Source organism: Lactuca serriola, chromosome 2, assembly GCF_051521515.1.
Source record: "Lactuca serriola cultivar US96UC23 chromosome 2, Lser_US96UC23_V15, whole genome shotgun sequence".
Classification (NCBI taxonomy): domain Eukaryota; kingdom Viridiplantae; phylum Streptophyta; class Magnoliopsida; order Asterales; family Asteraceae; genus Lactuca; species Lactuca serriola.
In genome coordinates this window covers 129,691,056-129,712,369 of record NC_136409.1, presented here as the reverse complement: position 1 = coordinate 129,712,369, position 21,314 = coordinate 129,691,056, and the positions used below count along the sequence as shown (strand labels likewise).

General features: G+C 32.0%; 2 protein-coding genes across 2 annotated transcripts; both read left to right on the top strand.

Annotated features, from left to right (window-relative positions):
• Positions 1–1,174: 1,174 nt before the first annotated feature.
• On the top strand, positions 1,175–6,680 carry LOC145086795 (serine/threonine-protein phosphatase PP2A-2 catalytic subunit-like). Its single transcript, XM_079024633.1, has 11 exons — positions 1,175–1,469; positions 2,116–2,172; positions 2,354–2,437; positions 2,544–2,615; positions 3,593–3,664; positions 3,754–3,794; positions 4,850–4,916; positions 5,004–5,195; positions 5,821–5,910; positions 5,994–6,101; positions 6,411–6,680. The coding sequence occupies exons 1-11, from the start codon at positions 1,377–1,379 to the stop codon at positions 6,474–6,476; spliced, it is 942 nt and encodes a 313-aa protein (XP_078880759.1). The 5' UTR covers positions 1,175–1,376; the 3' UTR covers positions 6,477–6,680.
• Positions 6,681–16,997: 10,317 nt separating this feature from the next.
• Positions 16,998–19,998, top strand: LOC145086794 (uncharacterized). Its single transcript, XM_079024632.1, has 6 exons — positions 16,998–17,363; positions 17,566–17,658; positions 17,807–18,040; positions 18,145–18,247; positions 18,310–18,539; positions 19,607–19,998. Exons 1-6 carry the CDS (start codon positions 17,047–17,049, stop codon positions 19,821–19,823), a joined length of 1,194 nt encoding a protein of 397 aa, XP_078880758.1. The 5' UTR covers positions 16,998–17,046; the 3' UTR covers positions 19,824–19,998.
• Positions 19,999–21,314: the final 1,316 nt, after the last annotated feature.

The following is a 21,314-nucleotide window of genomic DNA, read 5'->3' as shown; positions in this document are numbered from 1 at the left end:
TTTCTAAGACTTATCTTATAGTTGCTTGGTGGGCAAGCAACTAGATAAGGATAAGGACTAAAACCCTAATCTTTACACCTATATAAACCCCCTAAGGCTCATGAATTCGTCTAAGCCTTCCCAAGAAGTCCTAAGGACGAATTCCTACCTCTCTCTTCTCTCTTTATACCTTCTCCATTTGCTCTTGGTGTTTGTAAGCCATTAGAGGAGTGACACTTGTGACTCTAAGCCTTCCAAAGTCAATTCAAGGAGGAATTGGGATTGTTATTGCTACATAACAATCAAGGTAATATCTTAAACCTAATTATATGTTAATATCGATTTCCATATGCTAGAATTAGGGTTTATAGTCTTGGATTCAAAGCATGTACAATAGAGAAACCTAGATCCAAGCATTAGAGTTTGTATGAGCACATAGGATGTCTTATGACCAAAACCCATCAGCACTCGATCTGATTTTTTCTTCTTGAAGGTGTTCATCTGAAAATCCTTCATCAGATTTGATTTCGTGTGTGTGGAGAATAAGGAGATGGTGGAGGTTAACAGAAAAATCAATTTACAGAAAAAAGGAGGTGAAGGATACGGTGGTAGTGGCGGACGGTAGTTGAAGTGTGTATGTGTTCTTGAGTGTGTGTTAATGAATATGAATATGTGTTCTTGAGTTTGTATTTGCAGAGAGAGAGAGAGAGAGAGAGAGAGAGAGAGAGAGAGAGAGAGAGAGAGAGAGAGAGAGAGAGAGAGAGAGGTGGGTCCGACTTTTTTTATTATTAAAATAATTTTTAAAATAAATAAATAACTATTAAATTTTAGAAAAATGAAAGAAAAATGAAAATTAAATACCCGAAGGGTATTAAAGTCATTTTAATTTATCGAGGAATCAAATCTGCAATGAAACTAGCTCAAAAGGACCACGAAAACAAAAAAGTCGGTGTTTGAACTAAAACTCCAAAAAAATACATACCATGAACATTTTTGAAATTTTGTAATTTGAAATTAGCTAAAAATACTTTACTTTTAAATTTCAATAAAAAGTCATATATGATAATGGAGTTTGAAGCTTTTGTGAGTATGGATCTCGGTCGACTTGTTTAGCCTTACCCACCTCCTCTTAATTTAATCGAAGAAACAAAAAGGCAATAACAAAACAAGGGTTTCGTTTCCTTTCGTTTTCTCAACCATCATTTGCATTTGCATTTCCATATTGGTTTCACCACCACCTCTCGCTTCCCCCCACTCTCTTCTTCACTCTCTTCCCCAACCCAAAAGATTCTTGCAGATTTTCTTTTTGGATCTATCATTCACCTATTCAAAATCCAATATTCAGATCTTCGTATCAATCTATTGGCTAACAAAATACCCAAAACGAAGAAACAAACATGAGCTCGGCTCCAGTTGTCTCGAGCGCTAATGGCAACGTCGATGAATATATTACTCAGCTCATGCAATGCAAACCCTTATCCGAACAAGAGGTTATTATTATTCTTATTGTTGTCTTATTGTTATTGTTATTCAATAATCCCTAAATTCGTCTTTCGTTAATTTCGATTTCACGATTTGTTGCTTTAGGTTATATTTGGGTCTGATCTGACCATTTGAGCTGGGTTATGATGATTGTGGTTTTCATTTGCATAGATCTGTTTACTGGATCAGATCTGGTTCAATTTAAGTTCGAAACTTTCTGTTTTCAGTTTGAATTTACGACTTTTCTTTTTCAAATATCTTTTGGTAACTTAGTTGTTAGATGATATCTCCATATTAGATTCATGTTATATCTCGAATACATACTCGTTTTGGAAAATTTATACCGAAAGAAGAATTCGATTTAGATTGCTAACTTTTTCTCGAATTAATCGTTCCTAACTTCCCACTATTTGAGATGAAATTATTTGTCCTCCATGGATCTTCAACAATAAGCGCTCTTTCTTTCGCCCAAAACTAAAGTTTCAGGAGTTTCATTTTTGAAATTTGAAGTAAGAATAGGCCATAGGGATCATAACTCTCGAAGAATTGCATCTTTACACTGTTAGATGCATATCAGACCTTATATATTGCTTCTTATAGAATGACATTCTTGTATGTTTTTGTAATAAACTCTGTTTCTTTAACGACATGCAGGTTAGGTTGTTATGTGAGAAAGCAAAGGAGATTTTAATGGTGGAAAGCAATGTACAGGTATGCTTGTTTTCGATTTTACCATGTGTATAACTTTATCTACAATTACACTTGAAGTAAAATTATGTACTAAATTTCATCTTTTTGTAATTGAACAAATCACAAATCACAAATCACAAATCACAAATCACAAATCAGAAAGAAATTATAAATGTTCTGTTTTTGTGTTAATGTGTTTCAGCCTGTTAAAAGCCCTGTGACAATTTGTGGTGATATTCATGGTCAATTCCATGATCTTGCAGAGCTATTTAGAATTGGAGGGAAGGTTTGTATTTTCTATTTTGTTTTATACAATTATTTAAAATCAAATTATTCTACTTTTAATTTTTAACTGATGCTATTTTGTTTTTGTTTTTTTTAATTTATTGAAGTGTCCTGATACAAATTATTTATTCATGGGAGATTATGTTGATCGTGGTTATTACTCGGTTGAAACAGTGACAGTAAGTCTTTGACTTTTTTGACTTTTTGACTTTTTGACTTCTATCTTTCTTGCGTATTATTGTTTTATATTTTGTAAATTGTAATAATCCTTTGTACATGGATAAAAAGTAACATTTTTTTTTTGTTTTGCTACATCAGATTTTCACCAACTTTACATAACAAAAACCAAATTTTATAAAACTTTCTGCAATCATTTGACATTTTTTGACCATTTTTGAATTTTTTTTGTTCTTTAAAAAATTAACTAATTTATCGTTTTCTTTGTGAGATGATTTTGTGAAGCCTCATTATCTAATTTGTTACTTTTTAAGCACATGTCATAGTTTTTAAAATAGTGATTACTTGACAATAACATATTTTATAAAATAAATATATTACATTTAATATTGGAGATTAAAACGAAACAAATGAATTAGTCAAAAGATTAATAAAAGATTTGAGGGTCAAGTATAAGGGTTAATCTCATAAAAAAACCTTATATTTTGTGTTTTTTTTTCAGGGATTAAACCTCATCTTTATTTTTTTCATGAAAAAAACCCTTATATATTTTTTCCTTTTCTTCGAAAAACACCCTCAACTTTGTCCTTTTTCACAAAAAAACCGTCAACCTTCTAAATGTTTCCAAATAAATCCTCAACTTTTTTAGCTTTTCCTTAAACAACCCTCACATTTTACAAATTTTTTAGAGAAAAACGACTAAAAGGGCCAAATTGGAAAAAATGCAAGGTCTTTTTCATGAAAACAATAAAGTTAAGGGTTAATGCGGAAAAAACACAAAATATTAGGTCTTTTAGTACTTGAAACTAAAAGAAGCTAATTCTACAAAACCCAAAACTCAAAAAACATTAAATCAAAATCCAAATATTTTTTGTCTAGAAAAACTAATCTATCCAATAATATTACAAAAAAAACACACACTTCATTGAATAAATCCTATATTATTATTGTTTTGATGTTAGGTTTTTTACACTTTCAGTTATTGGTTGCCCTAAAAGTTCGATACCCACAACGTATTACTATTTTAAGAGGAAACCATGAAAGTCGCCAGGTATTATTTACTTTTTTTTTTATTTTTATTTTTAAAATCACAATATAAATAGTTGAAAATTGTAATGATTTTGCTTTTTGTTTTTGTAGATTACTCAAGTTTATGGATTTTATGATGAATGTCTACGAAAGTAAGTCCCCTTTCTTTCTTCTTCAGTTATCTAAAACAAAATACTTTCTACTTGTTGACTTGATCACCTCTGAATGAAACCCCATTTATATGTCACCTCTGAATCATTCAGCATTCAATGTGTTTGAGTTTGACACAGCCTCTGAATGAATCAAAAGCCTTTAAATGCTTAGGGAATCCTACATTCTCTTAACCATTAAGATGTTTGAATCGTTCAAAACACTTAATGATCCAGTTTTATCAAATCAAACAAGGGAAATTATCAGAAAAGTCCCAATATTTTCAGAAAAGTTTCACTTTAGTTCCCATTTTTTTTTTTGAACAGAAAAGTCCCGAGTATTTGATTTTACATGATAATATGTCATTTTTTGTTAAAAGAAAAAAATGACTTTTTTGTTAATTTGAGCCAAAATGAAATAATCGGGACTTTTATGTTAAAAAAATAATTTGGGACTAAAGTGAAACTTTTCTGAAAATATTGGGACTTTTCTGACAATTTCCCATCAAACAACTCCTTAATTAAGCACTTTTTGATTTTTTGATAAGCAAATTTGAGTATTTGGACAAGTAGTTTCCCCTTTTAACTTTTTAGGCTTAACTTGTTAATAAAGAGTAAATTACACGAATGGTCCCTATGGTTTGGAGTAATTTACATATTTGGTCCCTAACTTATTTTTTTAACTCGGAAGGTCCCTACTGTTTGTTTTTGTTATGCGTTTGGTCCCTCTTTTTACCTAAAAAGACTATTATTTAAATAGGGAAAAACGGTGGGCTAGGTAAGGTAAGGTAAGGTGAGGGGGTGGGGTTGGGGTTGGGGTTGGGGGTGTGTTTATTTAAATAAATTAAAAAATCAATGGCAAAATAGTCTTTTTAGGTAAGACAGGCGTGTAACAAAAACAAACCATAATGACTTTCCAAGTTAAAAAAAATAAGTTAGGGATCAAATATGCAAATTACCCTAAACCATAGGGACCATTTGTGTAATTTACTCGTTAATAAACAATTTTACAAAAAAAAACTAAGAAAACTGTTAAATTTGTTATATTTTTTGAATAGATATGGGAACGCAAGCGTGTGGAAGACATTTACAGATTTGTTCGACTATTTTCCACTCACAGCATTGGTTAGTTGGTTGTTGAATCCAGAAGTTTTTATACAACATTTGAATTTGTAATTTAAAAAAATATATATATATTTTTTATATATATAGGTTGAATCGGAAATATTTTGTCTTCATGGTGGATTATCGCCTTCGATTGAAACCCTAGATAACATAAGGAATTTTGATCGTGTACAAGAAGTTCCACATGAAGGCCCGATGTGTGATCTTTTATGGTCAGATCCAGATGACAGATGTGGTTGGGGTATTTCCCCACGTGGCGCTGGATACACTTTTGGCCAAGTATCTATTTTTTATTTTCTATTTCTATTTCTATTTATAAAAGACTTCATATTTTGTGTTTTTTTTTTCTGGATTAAACCCACACTTTATTCTTTTGTCTGAAAGAGACAAACTTTGTATTTTTTTTCCGAAAAAAGCCCTCAACCTTCTAAATGCTTGCTTGCAAATAAACCCTCAACTTTTTTTTTTTTTTTTGTTGAAAAAAGTAAACCCTTGCATTTTACAATTTTTTTTGAAAAAAATGACTGAAAGGGCCGGATTGGAAAAAATGAAAAAGTACAAGGTCTTTTTCAGGCAAAAATTAAAGTTGAGGTTTAATCTGGAAAAAACACAAAATGTAAGGTCTTTTTTGAGATTAACCTTTGTTTTTCGGATTAAACATTGAGTTTATTTTAGGCATTTTTTTTTGAGAAAAACTAAAAAAGTTGAGGGTATTTTTGGAAAAATGAAATAATACAAGGTATTTTTTAAGCAAAAAATAAAGTTCGAGGTTTAATCTGGAAAAAGCATAAAATATAAGGTTTTTATTTTTTTATGAGATTAGCCCTTTTATTTATTTGTTTGTGGTGTTAATGTTAATGAAGTTTTTTTTTTTTTTATTTTTATTTTTTATTGTTTTTATCAGGATATATCTGAGCAATTTAATCATAGCAATGGGTTGAAGTTAATTGCTAGAGCACATCAGCTGGTTATGGAGGGATTCAACTGGGGTCATGTAATGTTTTATTTTTATATTTTTTTTTTAAAAAAAAAATGAAAGTTTTGTTTATTCTGATTTTTTTTAATAAATTATAATAGGAACAAAAAGTTGTAACAATTTTTAGTGCACCTAATTATTGTTACCGATGTGGGAACATGGCTTCCATTCTTGAAGTAGACGATTGCAAGGGTCACACCTTCATTCAGGTATTTTATTTAAACTATTTTTTTTTTAATTTTTATTTTTTGTTTAGAATTTAGTGTTGTATGGATAAATGGTGTTTGAAAAAATATTTGAGAAAATTACAACTTTGGGAAATGAAAGGAAAAAACAAATGAGGAAAGTTGACTTAATGTTGAAAGAAATTTGTTTCTTGAAATGTAAGGGTAAAACGGTCATTTAGTTAGGGTAAAACATCTTTTACATATTCAATTAAATTTTCCATATATTTGACTTTATTGGGATTTAAAAAAAAAAAAAAAGAAACACTAACTAAAGAGAATGTTGAATTGCAGTTTGATCCAGCTCCAAGGAGGGGGGAGCCAGATGTGACACGTAGGACACCAGATTACTTCCTGTGAGGTGACGTGGCAGTGGGACCCTCTCAGCTATCTGGATAACTTGATGGATCGTTTGCATTTAATTGGGAAGAAAAAAAACATGAGAAGTCATTTTGGTTTACAAGTATAGCATCGTGTAGTTGTTAATTTTCAATTATTATTATTTTTTTTTTTTTGCAATCTCCTATTTGTAGAAGCATTATATAGAAGAAACACGATTTAACATTTGATGTTTTGATTTTTTTTTCTTTTTTCTTTTTTGACTCTAGTGTTAAAGAACACTTTATGGACTTGATATCTTGCATTTGTTTTTACTTAAGTAAAATCATAAGACAATAACAAACTAAAATAGCTTGGTGTGTTCGACAGAATTAGCTGAAAGCTGTAGCTGTTATGTGTAGAAATGTTCGACAAAAGGAGATTTAAGTAACTTTTCGATCACTAAGCTCGTATATGTCAATATGTCATCTCGAAGTTGAACTATTTACATGAACCTATTTAGCATATATCAAAACAAGAGAAATTATATATCTTCCTACCCAATGAAATGGTGACATGTTATTTAATGAGATTTTATGATATTTTAGGATATTAACATGACACATGTCATTATTTATATGGGTAGGAGGATTGATAAGATCAAAAGATAGAAGGATATTTAATTTCTCTATCAACAAAGATCCCTCATATTTGAAAACTTGCTTTTCAAAAAGGGTTTTAAGTTAGAAAAGATTTACTACTTCTGTTTCAAATTAATTGATTTTTTTTTCAAAATTTTGACTTTAAATATTTTTATTTTTGTTATATATACTTGATAAAACTTATAACAATGAAAAGAAATTTAAAATACAATCCATTCATATATTTTATATCAAGTATTATCTATCGAAAATAAAAATATTTAAAGTCAAAGTTTAAGAATAAAAACTTCAAAAGTCAAATGTGGTCAGTTAATTTGAGACGATGTAATATTATTTTGGAATTTTTTTTGATAAAATCTTAAAAATATTTGTACAGAAAAGTTTTAATTATTTAACATTTTGTTCAAATTAATCAATTTTTTATTTTTTATTTTAACAGAAAATAAAATATTATATGATTTTAACAGGGAATAAAATATTAATCAATTTATGATTTTATCAATTTTATTTTTAAAATAACGAAATTTTCCCTTTCAAAAACTCTCCTAGACCTTTTCAAAATTTGGGCTTTATTGGATCTTCAACTACTTGTCATTGGGTAGGGGCCCAAGTGCAATTTCTTTAATCCGTAGATGGGCTTTGATAGCTGATTATAGGGTCAATATCTTTTAACAGACTTTTAAGAACTATTTAATGAAACTTGTCAATTAAAGAAAATACCCCCAACACCGATTGTTTTGATGATAATTTTTATATGAAAAGCAAAAGAAATGTGTAAAACTTAAAAATCGTTTTTCAGATTTGTGATTTAACCAAATAACTGTACCCTTTTTATGCACATTCAATAAGGATAAAATGGTAAAAAAAAAATGCAAACCCTAGTTAACTAAAAGCAACTCTATAGATCTTATAGTATCATAACGTGTATGACTAGAAAATTGAAATGTTTGTTATCAAAAGCGCAAAAATATTTAATAAACTATTAAGTTGTGTTCATTCTAAAAGAAACATTCATGTCATTATGCCTTCACTCTTTTGTCTATGACATGATAGGTAATTATTAATGTTGTTGGTTTAAAGTTTGCATTTTAATTGTGAAATGCAAATTAAATTGCGTGCAATTGAAGATTTACATGATACCCTCTTTAAACGATTTGACACATCAATCATTCTATTTCTTGTCACCCTTTATTTGTTTTGTTTCTTCATTATAAATCATGATTTCATTGACAGCCTTGTTTTGTAGAAATCATAAATCAAACTACCCTTCTAAACTTTTTTCAATACATGAAATATATGCAACCTTTTGACATTTATATTAATTTTATAAATTAGTTGTTAAAAACTGAAATAGATTAGCTAAAAGTATCCTATAAAGTAATCAAAACTTAAGTAGGGCCCGATTTAAGACTTGTAATGTGATAATAACAAAATACATTCAAAATATCATATAAAACAAATATCAAATACCCTTTACTTGAATTTAATAGTTTGATTATGATTCATATAATCTTTCTATTAAGAGATTTTTTTAGCCTAATCTTTTATTTTTGTAAGAAATAATCAAACATTATAAAATTATGAAATGACTCATATAGCCATCAAAATTGACAATTTTGTCGTTTAGATTGTGATTTTGAGTTTAAACATGTGATTTATCAAAAGTATATTTTTTCTGAGTAAATTACATAAATGGTCCCTATGGATTAGTTTAATTCGCAGTTTCAGTCCAATTTTTAAAAACTTGATAGGTTGGGTCCTTATGGTTTCCAATTATTGCAGTTTTTGTCCTTACATTTAACTTCGTTAGAAAATTTTAGTTAGAAATATGTAAATGACTAACATACCCCTTATTTTATGTTTATTAATTTCTTATTATATATCTATTTTTTATATAGGCCAGTTCCTAATCCACCCCACCCACCTATGCACCCTATATTCTTATCACCCCTCCGATTATCTTCACCGATAACTTCCTCCAATAATCTTCAACCTTCAACATGCTACTCTAATCAATCTGATCGAATCAAGACATTACTTCCAAACAACAATTTGGAAGCGGGTGTTATGGACTTCAATGAATGTAACTATAAGCCAAAAACTAGAATTCTAAAGGATAGGAGACAAAAACTAGATACCAAACATCTTACACAATTTCATGTATAAACACAAGCCAAAAATTATATAAGGAAGAAGAAAGTGGCAAAGTATAGATGTCATTTTTAACAAAAATAGACAATTTCAGAATGAAAATTTAGACGATTTGATGTAGAAACACAAACCATAAACCATATTCATATATGATTTGATGCACAACCATCTCCATTGCATCCTTTCACTTATATCAGATTCTAGAAAAATATACAATTCTCAATTGATTCAACTTGTATCTGTCTCAAAGCCTCAACATACAAAGAATCTTGGATATTTTACCCTTTTTAGAACCCAAACGAATCTTAATCAACTGTAATATCCATTTACAGTGCAAACACTTGCAAGATATGTTCGATGCGGATTTCTCAACAAGGCATTAATCTAGACCATTGAAATTTCATGGAGGTTTAATCAAATTGTTTCCACAGAAGAGGGACGCGTCAAAATAGAGAGACATCGGAAGAGGAGGCGTTGAGGGGAATTGTCATTGCTGGAAAGATACAAGTGTCGATGGTGTCAAGCGGATGAGGGATGCATGAAGGGGATTCCGACAGTGGGTGACACATGGGGAAGAGACCAGAGAACATTAATGGTGGGTGAAGGGGCACATAAGCAGGTGACAATGGCTATTGGACATATGAAGGCGTGTCAGAGGTATATGGTTGGGAGTTGGAACAATCGATGATGGGGAAGGTTTTTAATCAACGATGGATTCTATATGGTGGGTTGGAAGAGGCGGGGAAGTGGTTGTAAGTGTCGAGGTTGGCTGATGGTAGTGAAAGAGGCGAGGAGAGGGAGTCACAGATTGCGGCAGAGGTACATTGAGTGTTTGCATCCAAAAAAAAATTGTTTTATATATATAAAAAATACTTTATTTATTAACATGTTCTATGTTATTTATGTTATTGTATTCCGTGGAGCTTTATAAGGGCAAGGGTAAGGGTGTAAGTGAGACAAGCCAACTCGTGAGAAACTCGAGACCGACTCGGAAAATACTCGAAATCGACTCGACCTTAATCGAGCCGAGCTCGAGCTCGAGCTACTCGAGTAGCTTATCGAGTCGAGCTCGAGTACAAAAATACTCAACTCGTAAGGCTCGCGAGCTTAGTCGAGCTTAGTGTAATTTACATATATGCCATTTCTTTATAATTGTTCATTTATAACATATATGTCATTTCTTTATAATTGTTCATTTATAAATAGTCCTTATAGTTTTATTTTATACATTTTAGGCCCAAAAATATAATTTTTTTGCTGTGGCCCCCCCTGTTTACCAATTTTTATACATATTATATTCCCCCCCCTCCCCCCGGGAATTAAACGTTGAAGCTCCGCCCCTGGTATTCCCAGCCAAAGGATTGTACAATATTTTTAATGCATGCGATTGCATAACTACATAAAATATACTGTATCTTTTTCTTGTTCCTATAACAAGTGTAGAGAGAATAAGTTCCGAAATAACATAAATGATCAAATTTTAAATTATAGTTTAGTCACTTTTATTTAGAAGAATATGTTTCTACAAGTTTTTGATGTCAATATCATTGATCGATTTCAAGACCTAAAGACTAGGCAGATTCAACTGTAACTTTTGATATATATATATATATATATATATATATATATATATATATATATATATATATATTCTGATTTACGACTTTAAATCTTTGTAATGTTTGTACTCCGTATCAAAATTCTTAACTTTGCTACTGGTCATAGAGATGGAGACGGTGGATTTGTTGCTTGTTACCGATAGTAGGAGGGAAAGATATATTACGTTAGAGTTTTACTTATCTGGTCCTTTTAGTTACATGTTTTAATGGGCTGGTCCTTATGGTTTAGTCTTTTTATTATTTTAGATTAAGGACAAAATGATCATTATTTTAAAAATAAAAGTTAAGCCGTTAGATTTAACGAAGGTGGGACCAATAGTGTAATTTCTCCAAATCATAGGGATACAACATATTAGTTGTAATAAATAGGGACTAAAACTAGGAATTTAAACAAACTATAGAGCAAAATGGTCATTATTTTAAAAAATAACAGTAAAATTCTATAATTTACTCTATTTTTTATTCAAATTTTGACCGATAAATAGAATATGGCATCTAACTATCTGCGATTTTCTTGTAATTTTAGCTACGTTTTTTGGTCAATATTAAAATGGTTGTAGCATTTTAGTCTGTTCTACCTCAACATCTTGTTTTATCCTGTTAACTAGGTGAGAGACCCATGTATTATATGAGTTTATTTAAAAAAAAAACTAAATACAAAATTCTAAAACAAATTATAAGAAAAATAAGAAAATATTAAATTATAAAAGTTAAAATGTTTTTTTTTTCTCTTTTGAATTTAAACAAATAATTTACATTTAGATAAATAAATAAAGAAAATTAATGAATCTTTAATTTGATAATTTTAAATTAGAAGGAAAGTTCATTAATGAAATTGATATACATTTATTATTGAATATAAATACTTTCTACAATTTAATAAAATAAAAAAAAACCATAAAATAACATGTGAAATAAAAATTAATTTGAAATAACCATAAAATTACATGTGGTAAAATAAATAAGAATGTGACATATGACAAAAAGATCTTTATTTATTAAAAATGATTTAGTTATACATAAATGAAAATCACCTTTAACACACCTACTTTGCTTAAAATAAACTACATGCACTCAAGTCATTTTTTTAAGATTGTCAACTCCGTGTCAGGAGCATCAAAACATGTGATGCTTATTAATATTCATAGAAGTTACTCTCAATTTGTTGCTAGGGCTGTTCACTATTTGGATCTGACTGAATTGTCCAATTGGACAATTTGGATTTGACTATTTGGTTCGGATATTCGGATTTTTGGATTGGTTTTCAACAAAACCGAATTATTCTTTTGGATTTCAAATTGGTTTTGGTTATAAAATAAGAACCGAATTGTCCAAAAAACCGAATAACAATTTGTTATGTATTTATTTTTAATATATCTATAATTATTTATTAATTATATATATATATATATATATATATATATATATATTTAAATAAGTTCAAAATGTTTTACCTAATAAAAGACATTAATATGTACTTTCTCTCAAAAGTTTTTTTATCTATTAAATAATAAACTATAATATGCATTCTTAGTGGTTGTTTATAAATTTAAATCACAAGTAAATAATTTGTTTTTGCTTCTTCTGTAAAATTAGATCATATTATAATTCTATGTCCTTTTAAAATGTTATGGTTTTTGAAAACCGAATTATAAAAACTGATCCAACCGAATTGTAATTGGATCGGATTTGAATTTAGTTTGGACTATTTGGATCAATATTTTGAAAACCGAAATCAATTTGGATTTATTTAATTGGATCAGATCGAACCGATCCATCCAAACGAACACCCCTATTTGTTGCAACTAGTTTGTATTACACCGGAGGGTGTGGTGTGGGAGGAAAGTTTCCCTTACTTTTTGTGGGCCATGCCTTTATTTCCTTCATTTTTTTTCCCTAACTTAAAACCCAATGAATGGGTGGGAAGCCCTTCCCTCACTTTTTATTTTATTAAACAAAATTAAATTTTTTTATGATTTATAATTTTCAAATTAATACTACACATAAAACTTAATTAAAAATAAAAAGCATTTTATTAACAAAGATGATGACATTTTGAATAATATTTTTTGGAGAGAAGTATAAGGTATAAGTTAAAAAAATGATTGGATGTTGTGGTATTTATAATTTATGAATATATATATATATATATATATATATATATATATATATATATATATATATATATATATTAACAACTATATAGCCGTTGGGATCAACCGTTACAATAAAAAAAATATAAAAAGAAAAAAATAATAACGGACCAATCATGTGAGGAGTGAGAACGCGGGATCCCCACCTCCCACCCTCTTCCCGTGCTAGCCTACCCACACCCACGGTGCGGTGTTCCCCATGTGCGGGAAACGTCCCGCACCTCTCCTCGCAGTCCATATCGTCCGGTCTTATTAAAATTTTAACTTATTTTCAAGGACTTGATTTAGAAAAATTGTTAGAAATCGTAGTATTGTTTGATCCAAAATATTTACTAACCTGATACTAAATGCATGATCATTGATAACTGAAATCTTTATTCTGTTGAAAGTTTAAAAATAAGACAAAATTGCAAAAATGGTCCCCGTGGTATGCAAAATTTTGGGGTTTTAGTCCAAACCACGACTCTTTTGGATTGGTGGTCCTTTTGAGCTAATTTCTTTGTGTTTTTGGTCCTTCAGTAAACTGAAAAGACTATTCTGCCATTCTGATATATTTTTTTATGCTTTTTCTATTTAATTTAAATGAAAAATAAAATAATTACCTAATTTGGGCCTCTCTCTCTCTCTCTCTCTCTCTCTCTTTACGTTTATTTCAATACACCTCAATCTCCATTAAACTCCACCCAATCTAAAAACCCAGTTGCTCCTTGGAATTATTTGCACATTTGCCATCACAGCCATGGAGCAAAATCAAACTCAGATCAATATGAAGACATCAACAAATCGTTCGAAAAGTGAAAAAGGATCAAAATTTATCCCTCTTGAGCTAAATCCCCTGAAATTGTCACCACCCATGTTTTGTGAGTCGAGCAAATCCTTTTAACAATGGTAAATAACTCCTCACAGTTTCTTCAACCAGGTTAGGGATTGAAAATTGAAGAATTCGAAATCCTTTCTACCACATCTGGAGTAGAGAGCTGTTGCTGAATGATTTTTTCCTCGATTTTGACTCCACTAGACCCTGGTAATTTTCTTGATCGGGATATTTTCTTCTTAGAACGGTTGGGATGTGGATGTGTAACACCCTTGCTGTTTTGCTCGTTCAAGTTAAAAGTACAGTTTATGTTAGGATCTAGGTTTTAGGATACATCTACAATTGCAGGAGTGGATACGAGAGCAGCTTTGGAGCTCGATATCTTACATGATATCTCGAAAGTGATATGATCATGGGCGCTCTTGAAGACATATTCTTTGCTAGCATATAACAAATCTTCATCAGGAGGAACATTGAATGAATTTTACTAGGTTTGATTACAGTGGCGGTCCGACAATGGTAAGAAAAGGATGTTACAGACATATCTGATTAGGTTCATCTGTTGGCATGTTACAAACAGATCTAAGCAGACGTGTGAGAGAGAAAGATGGAAAAGTTGCAACGGGGTCGGTGACAATCCGACTATGGTGATCGGCTACGGTGGAAACTTCGATTATGGTATGAAAATGGTGAGAGAGGGATGTACAGTAGCTGCTGTCGAATATGGTTGATTATGTGCCAATGGAATTTGTGAAGTAGTCTCGTCTTCTACCTCTCTCCAGTGGAAACTCCAGTGGCATTCACAGTCAAGAAAGTTTTGGGTCTGACTCCAAGTTTGAATTCCTGTGTGTGTTTTCTAAGTAGAACTGTGTGGGTTTTTAGGAGAGAGAGAGAGAGAGTGTGTAACACCGTAAAATTTGAACAATTTTTCACTTTTGAAAAACCATAAAATATCATTCACAATCATTTTAAAAACATTGTATCAGTACAAAACCCCAAGATCAGAATATATAAACTCCGATGTGCGTGTGTACGAATCATGCCGGCGCCTTCCCGCGCCCATCACTGGTACCTGAAACACATAACACAACAACTGTAAGCATAAATGCTTAGTGAGTTCCCCAAAATACCGCATACAACACATACGCCACTCTAGGCTATAATACGACCCTCCGGTAGATGTGTCTCAGCGGGACCCTCCAGTCTCATAGCTCGTTGGACCCTCTGGTCCGGTCATAGCTCGTTGGGCCCTCCGGCCCGGTCTGTATCGTTGGACCCTTCGGTCCGGTCTATAACATCATACAACATACATATAACACATAACACATAATCTCATACATAACACATAAGACCCTCTGGTCCACACATAATACCATTCTAGGTAACGTATAGTGAGAAGACTCACCTCAGGTGTCTCGGTAAGTCTCTGACTCGGTAGAAATGTGATCTAGCCTCTGCCTAATCACACAAAGTAAATACTCTCATAAATACCACTATACTCAACCCTAAAAGTCAACAAAAGTCAATGGTCAAACTTTGACCCGACTCGTCGAGTGCACTTGGGCGACTCGGCGAGTCTACACGTGTCCACTGACTCTCTTAGTCCCTCTCTTGGCACGTCAAGTACTTCCCCTGAATCGACGAGTCACACCTGGCATGAATCGCGGGGCCACCCCGACTCAACTTGCCGAGTCTCAAGAACATCTCGGCGAGTTCTGCCTTGAACTCCAGTCCCCCTAACTCTCCATGACTCACCGAGTTATTCCCCAACTCGGCAAGTCTACTCACTGAGTGATTTACGGGAAACCCTCATCCTACTCGCCGAGTCTGTTCTTCGGACTCGGCGAGTTCATGCCATGCACAAACTCCATAGGCCTCCTGAGGTCAGATCTGTTCCATACATTCATAGATCTGGGCTTCCCAATCATGATAATCACGTAAAGTTAAGACCTTGACACTTATATAGCATCTAAATGGTCTAACATGGTGATTTAGCCCCTAAAATAACATCCCAAGCTCATGGCTCCCAAAATGACTCATAAAGCTCCAAGGGTTAAGGTCTCTGGACCTCTTTGGGTCCAAATCCAAAACATAGACTCGAGAAGGGACCAAATGCTCCAGTTATCCAACCTCTAAAAGGGTTAGAAAACCCTAACAATAAGAATCAACACCAAAACTGAAGAAGGTCCGAGCAAAATACCTCAATATGATCTCTATGAACTCAGAAATCACCAAAATCGCACCTCCTTCAGCCTCCTCTTGCCTTGGTCACCTCCTTCTTGCAAAAACACCAACAAAAGGATCAAGAATGGCCTCTTCTTCCTCACAAACGCTCTAGATCTCTTAGGGTTTCTTTCTGGGGTTTGGTGGCCGCAAATGACGGCCCTAAGGGCCTTTAAATAGGTCTCAAACCCTAGAAATTAGGGTTTCATTAAACAGCGTGGACTCGCCGAGTCTACTCATGAACTCGCCGAGTCCAGCTGTGAACTCGGACACAAATCTGCGACCATACTCGGCGAGTTTAAACACCAACTCGCCGAGTCTCCTCACAACTTCCAAAAATAAACGAATAAATTATAATACCTGGAAGTCTGGATGTTAGAGAAAAAGAGAGAGAGAGAGAGAGAGAGAGAGAGAGAGAGAGAGAGAGAGAGAGAGAGAGAGAGAGACGGGGGTGGATATGTGGGTCCAATTTATATTTGATAATAATAATAATAATAATAATAATTTTAATTTTAAAAAGTGAAAGAAAAATAAAAATTAAATTCATTAAGGGTATAATAGTCTTTTTAGTTTGGACATAAATCAAAACTAAAAGTAAACTAGCTCAAAAGGACCACCATCCCAAAAAAAGTCAAGGTTTGGACTAAAACCTAGAAAATATGCATATGGGACCATTTTTGCAATTTTGTCTAAAAATAACTATAATTTTTTTCACAAACCTTAAATAACTATAATTTTTTTCTCAAACCTTAAATATCTTGGGTTCTTGGGCTCGATGATCTAAAATTTTAATGGTTAGATCTGTTATTTATTATTATTATTATTTAAAAAAAAAGTTAGGAAATTATTATTATTATTATTATTATTTTTAATTTATTTATTGTTTTTAAATATTAAATATGATTTAAGTATGAAATGAAAATATAAAATCTTTCCGTTTGCATCTCTATAACATCAAATCGTCACTTTCTTCACTTCACCGGAGCAACAATGGCGATCCCTAAAACCTCAAAGATAAAACCCAAATCCAGATCCCCGATTTTCCTACTCACAGCCGCCATCTCCTCAATCGCCATTCTCTACCTTTGTTCTTCACTAATCTCAACAACTGGATCAAATACCCTTCAAATCCCCATTTCTCGTTTCATCGACAACACCAAATCTCTTCATCGCACTGACACAGAAAAGTTCTTATATTGGGGAAACCGAATTGATTGCCCCGGAAAACACTGTGAATCATGCGAGGGACTTGGTCATCAGGAGTCCAGCCTCCGTTGTGCTCTCGAGGAAGCAATCTTTCTACACAGGTAAACTCGAGTAAAATTCTACCAATTTAATCCTCGTTTTTGCTAATCAACGTTATCGATTTGATGAATATGGAGAATCCAGTAGAGTTGGCATGATCTTTTTGTAACCCTGTTGTATATATCGATCCTATTTGTAGTGTGTATGAATCTCGTCAATTTGATGATTATCTTCCTACTCTTTCTGCTCTTTATCTTTTCGCAGAACTTTTGTGATGCCTTCGAGGATGTGTATAAATCCAATCCACAATAACAAAGGGATTCTACATCATTCCGATAATGTTACTTCAGAAGAAAGGTGAGTCGAATTCCCTTTTACTATTTCATAAAAAAACCTGAATCCTTCTTCAGAATCTTCAAACCCAAATGTGAAATCAATCAAATCACGATTCCCATAATCCATACGACATTCTGAACTTAATTCATGTTCATCTTCTTCACCTCAGGTGGGCTGCTAGCTCTTGTGCAATGGATACCTTGTATGATTTGGACCTCATATCCAACACTGTTCCTGTAATTCTCGATAATTCAAAAACTTATTTCCAGGTTATGTCAACAAGTATGAAATTGGGATCTAGAGGAGTTGCTCATGTTGAAGGAGTTACTCGATTTGATCTTAAAGAAAGAAATCACTTCTCCAAGATTCTGCTTATCAATCGAACTGCAAATCCCCTTTCATGGTAACAAAATCCACATAAACCACAATTTCTCTTAGTTTAGGTGTCATTTGAATTTATTATTTTTTGTTGTGTGTAGGTATTATTAATCACAATAATCAATTCAGGTTTATGGAATGTAAGGATCGAAAAAATCACACCTCTTTGTTGTTACCACATTCATTTCTTCCTTCAATGGCTTCAAAAAGACTTAGAGATGCAGCACATAAGGTCAGTGTTTATTTATCTTCCCCTTTCTTTTTTTCTGAAAAAATGACGATTTTGCCCTCCAGATTATGGCACTTCTTGGTGATTATGATGCTATTCATGTTCGAAGAGGTGATATTTTAAGAACAAGAAAAGACAGATTTGGTGTTGAAAGAACACTGCATCCTAACCTTGATAGAGATACACGTCCTCAGTTTATTCTTTGTAGAATCAGAAAGTGGGTCCCACAAGGGCGGATGTTATTTATCGCATCAAATGAAAAGACACCGAATTTCTTTTCCCCTCTTTCCGTGAGGTAATTTTTTATCTTTTCAACTTTTTTTTTCTCAAGTTGGTTAGATGATGTTATTTAGAGATGTTATTTAGCTGATAAGCTAGCTTATTTTTCGAGTTTTTATTAAGTTGTTATGTTTGGCAAGCCAAAAAATAGCTTATAAGCTAGCTTTTTAAAAAACTACTTAGGCTATGTTTGGCGTATTAGCTGAAAAGCTAGCTGTTAAATAGAAGCTAACTGATAGCTGAAAAGCTAGCTGATAAAAAAAATGATGTCTGGTAAAACTAGCTGAAAAGTTAGTTGAAAATTTTAAAATGATGTAAAAAGACATTTAAAAGAATGTGTTTCTATAATTCATTAAAGGGGTATATTTGGAAATTTTTTAAAACCCCCTAAAAAAGTAGTCTAAGTAGCTTTTTAAAGCTAGCTTATAAACTACATTTTGGTTTGCCAAACATAACAACTTAAAAAGCTCAAAAAATAAGCTAGCTGTGGTGTACTAACTGAAAAACTAGCTGTTACCTGAAAAACTATCTTGTTAAATAAAAAAGCTAGATGATAAACAACAGTGTTTGGATAAACTAGCTTAAAGATATAAAAAGACATTTACAAGAATGTGTTTTTATAATTAATTAAAGGGTATATTTGGAAAAATTAAAAAAACTCCTAATAAGTCAGTCTAAGTAGCTTTTTAAAAAGCTAGCTTATAAGCTAATTTTTGTCTTCCTAAACATAACAACTTAAAAAAGCTCGAAAAATAAGCTAGTTGAGGTATGCCAAACACAACCTTAGACTAGTTTTTCATAAGGTTTTTTAAAATTTCTGTAAAATACTCTTATTAATTATAAAAAAAACATATTCTTTTAAATGTCATTTTATGTTATATCTTCCAACTAGCTTATCTGGAAGTTTTTACCAAACGTAATATTTTTGTCAGCTAGTTTTTCAGCTATCGGTTGGTTTTTCAGCCAGTCTACCAAACAAAGCCTTGGTCTTAAATTGAATAAATTTGAAAAAAAAAAAGATTAAGCAGGTTGTTGCATAAATGCATGTTTATTGAATAGTTTGTTTGTGATAAAATATTTCAGGTATAAAGTAGCGTATTCATCAAACTATAGCAAGATCTTGGATCCAATAGTGGAAAATAATTACCAATTGTTCATGATAGAAAGGCTTATATTGGCTGGAGCCAAAACTTATATAAAAACATATAAAGAAACCGATTCGGATCTAAGCCTCACTGATGACCCAAAGAAGAACACAAAGACATGGCAAATACCCGTTTACACAAAGGAAGGATGTTGACTTCATTTCGTGTTTTTAATCTTTTTTCAAGGATTGTAATATGTACGTTGCTGTCGCATTTTCATGTAATATGGTGATGGATCTTAAGTTTGTATATTTTGTTTAGATTTTTTACACATAACTTGAATATTTTACATAGAAACCTGATTAATGCATATAAGCATGTTTTGAGATATTTTTTAATATGAGGTGTGGAGAAATGTCCAATAAATGTGACATGTTTGTCCGAAAGCTATAGGTTTATTTTTGTAAAAATGTTTGGTAAAGTATCTTTTTTTGAAAGATGTGAAATGACATAAAAGCTAAAAGCTAATTATGAGATTTTTGTTTATAATAAAAGCTTTAAGTTTGTATTGCTGAATGAAGATCTTATTTAAAACATAAAAGCTCTTGGAAAGTTTTAAAAACTCGTTATTAAATATACTTGTAAGCGCACGCCATCAGATGTAGATGTAGAAATACAGGGAAAAGAATACGGTGATCAACTTTATTCATAACATGAGTGATGAAACATTCAAAGAGTAAGAGTAATTGTTCTATATATATATATATATATATATATATATATATATATATATATATATATATATATATATGATAAATTAAACCAATCGGCATTTGTCCATGTGTAAAAACACAAGTTTAGTCCTTATTTTCAAAAATTAATTTGGACCATTCCTTGTTTGTTTAAAATATGCATCCTTCATCCATTGTTAGCTAAAATTTGCACGTTGCATCCTTTATCATATTTAAAATGACTATATTACCTCCATAAACTATTTTTAATTTAATTATAATTTATTTTGTATTTAAAAAAAGAAAAATTTCCAACTCCATCCCACCCACCATTCTATTATCTCTCATTTTTATTATTCATCTCACAAAAAATCACTAACACCGCCACTACCTTTCCACCACCGCTGGAGCACCGATCACCACCATCGTCGGAGAACCACCCGTGTAACGATCGAGTTTCAGGTACTCCTCAATATTGGATTTTAGTTTTTAAAAAAATTGCATTTTTGGTCCGTGTTACGTTGGGCGTAAAATGGAGTACGCCGGACGTACTCCCTTAAATTGGTCGCGGATGTTGGTGGCGTATGTAAGCAGACAACAGACCTTAATTTTTAGGGTTTGACCCCTATTTGAGTATCATTATGGACCTTGAGGCTGCCCCCTCATCAGCATCCTTCCCTCTAAAGACTCCCTACGAAATCCTAGCCTTTCCTTGTGTGTTCTTGAGTATTGGAAGTAAACTTTTGGTGTTTTTGTGCATTATGAAGAAGTAGGAGCTTGATGAGCAAGCATTGGTTGGAGTGGAGCTTGAAGATCCAAAATCTTCATCATCTAGGCAAGTCTCAGAAGGTATAAAGTTGCAAGGATAATTTGGAGTTCTTGGCATATTTTGGTCCCTTGAGTGGTTTCTTGTGAGTATAAGCTACTCTAGTCGCTTAGGATGTTAGATCTTAGTGTTTTCGAGGTCCCTTGTGC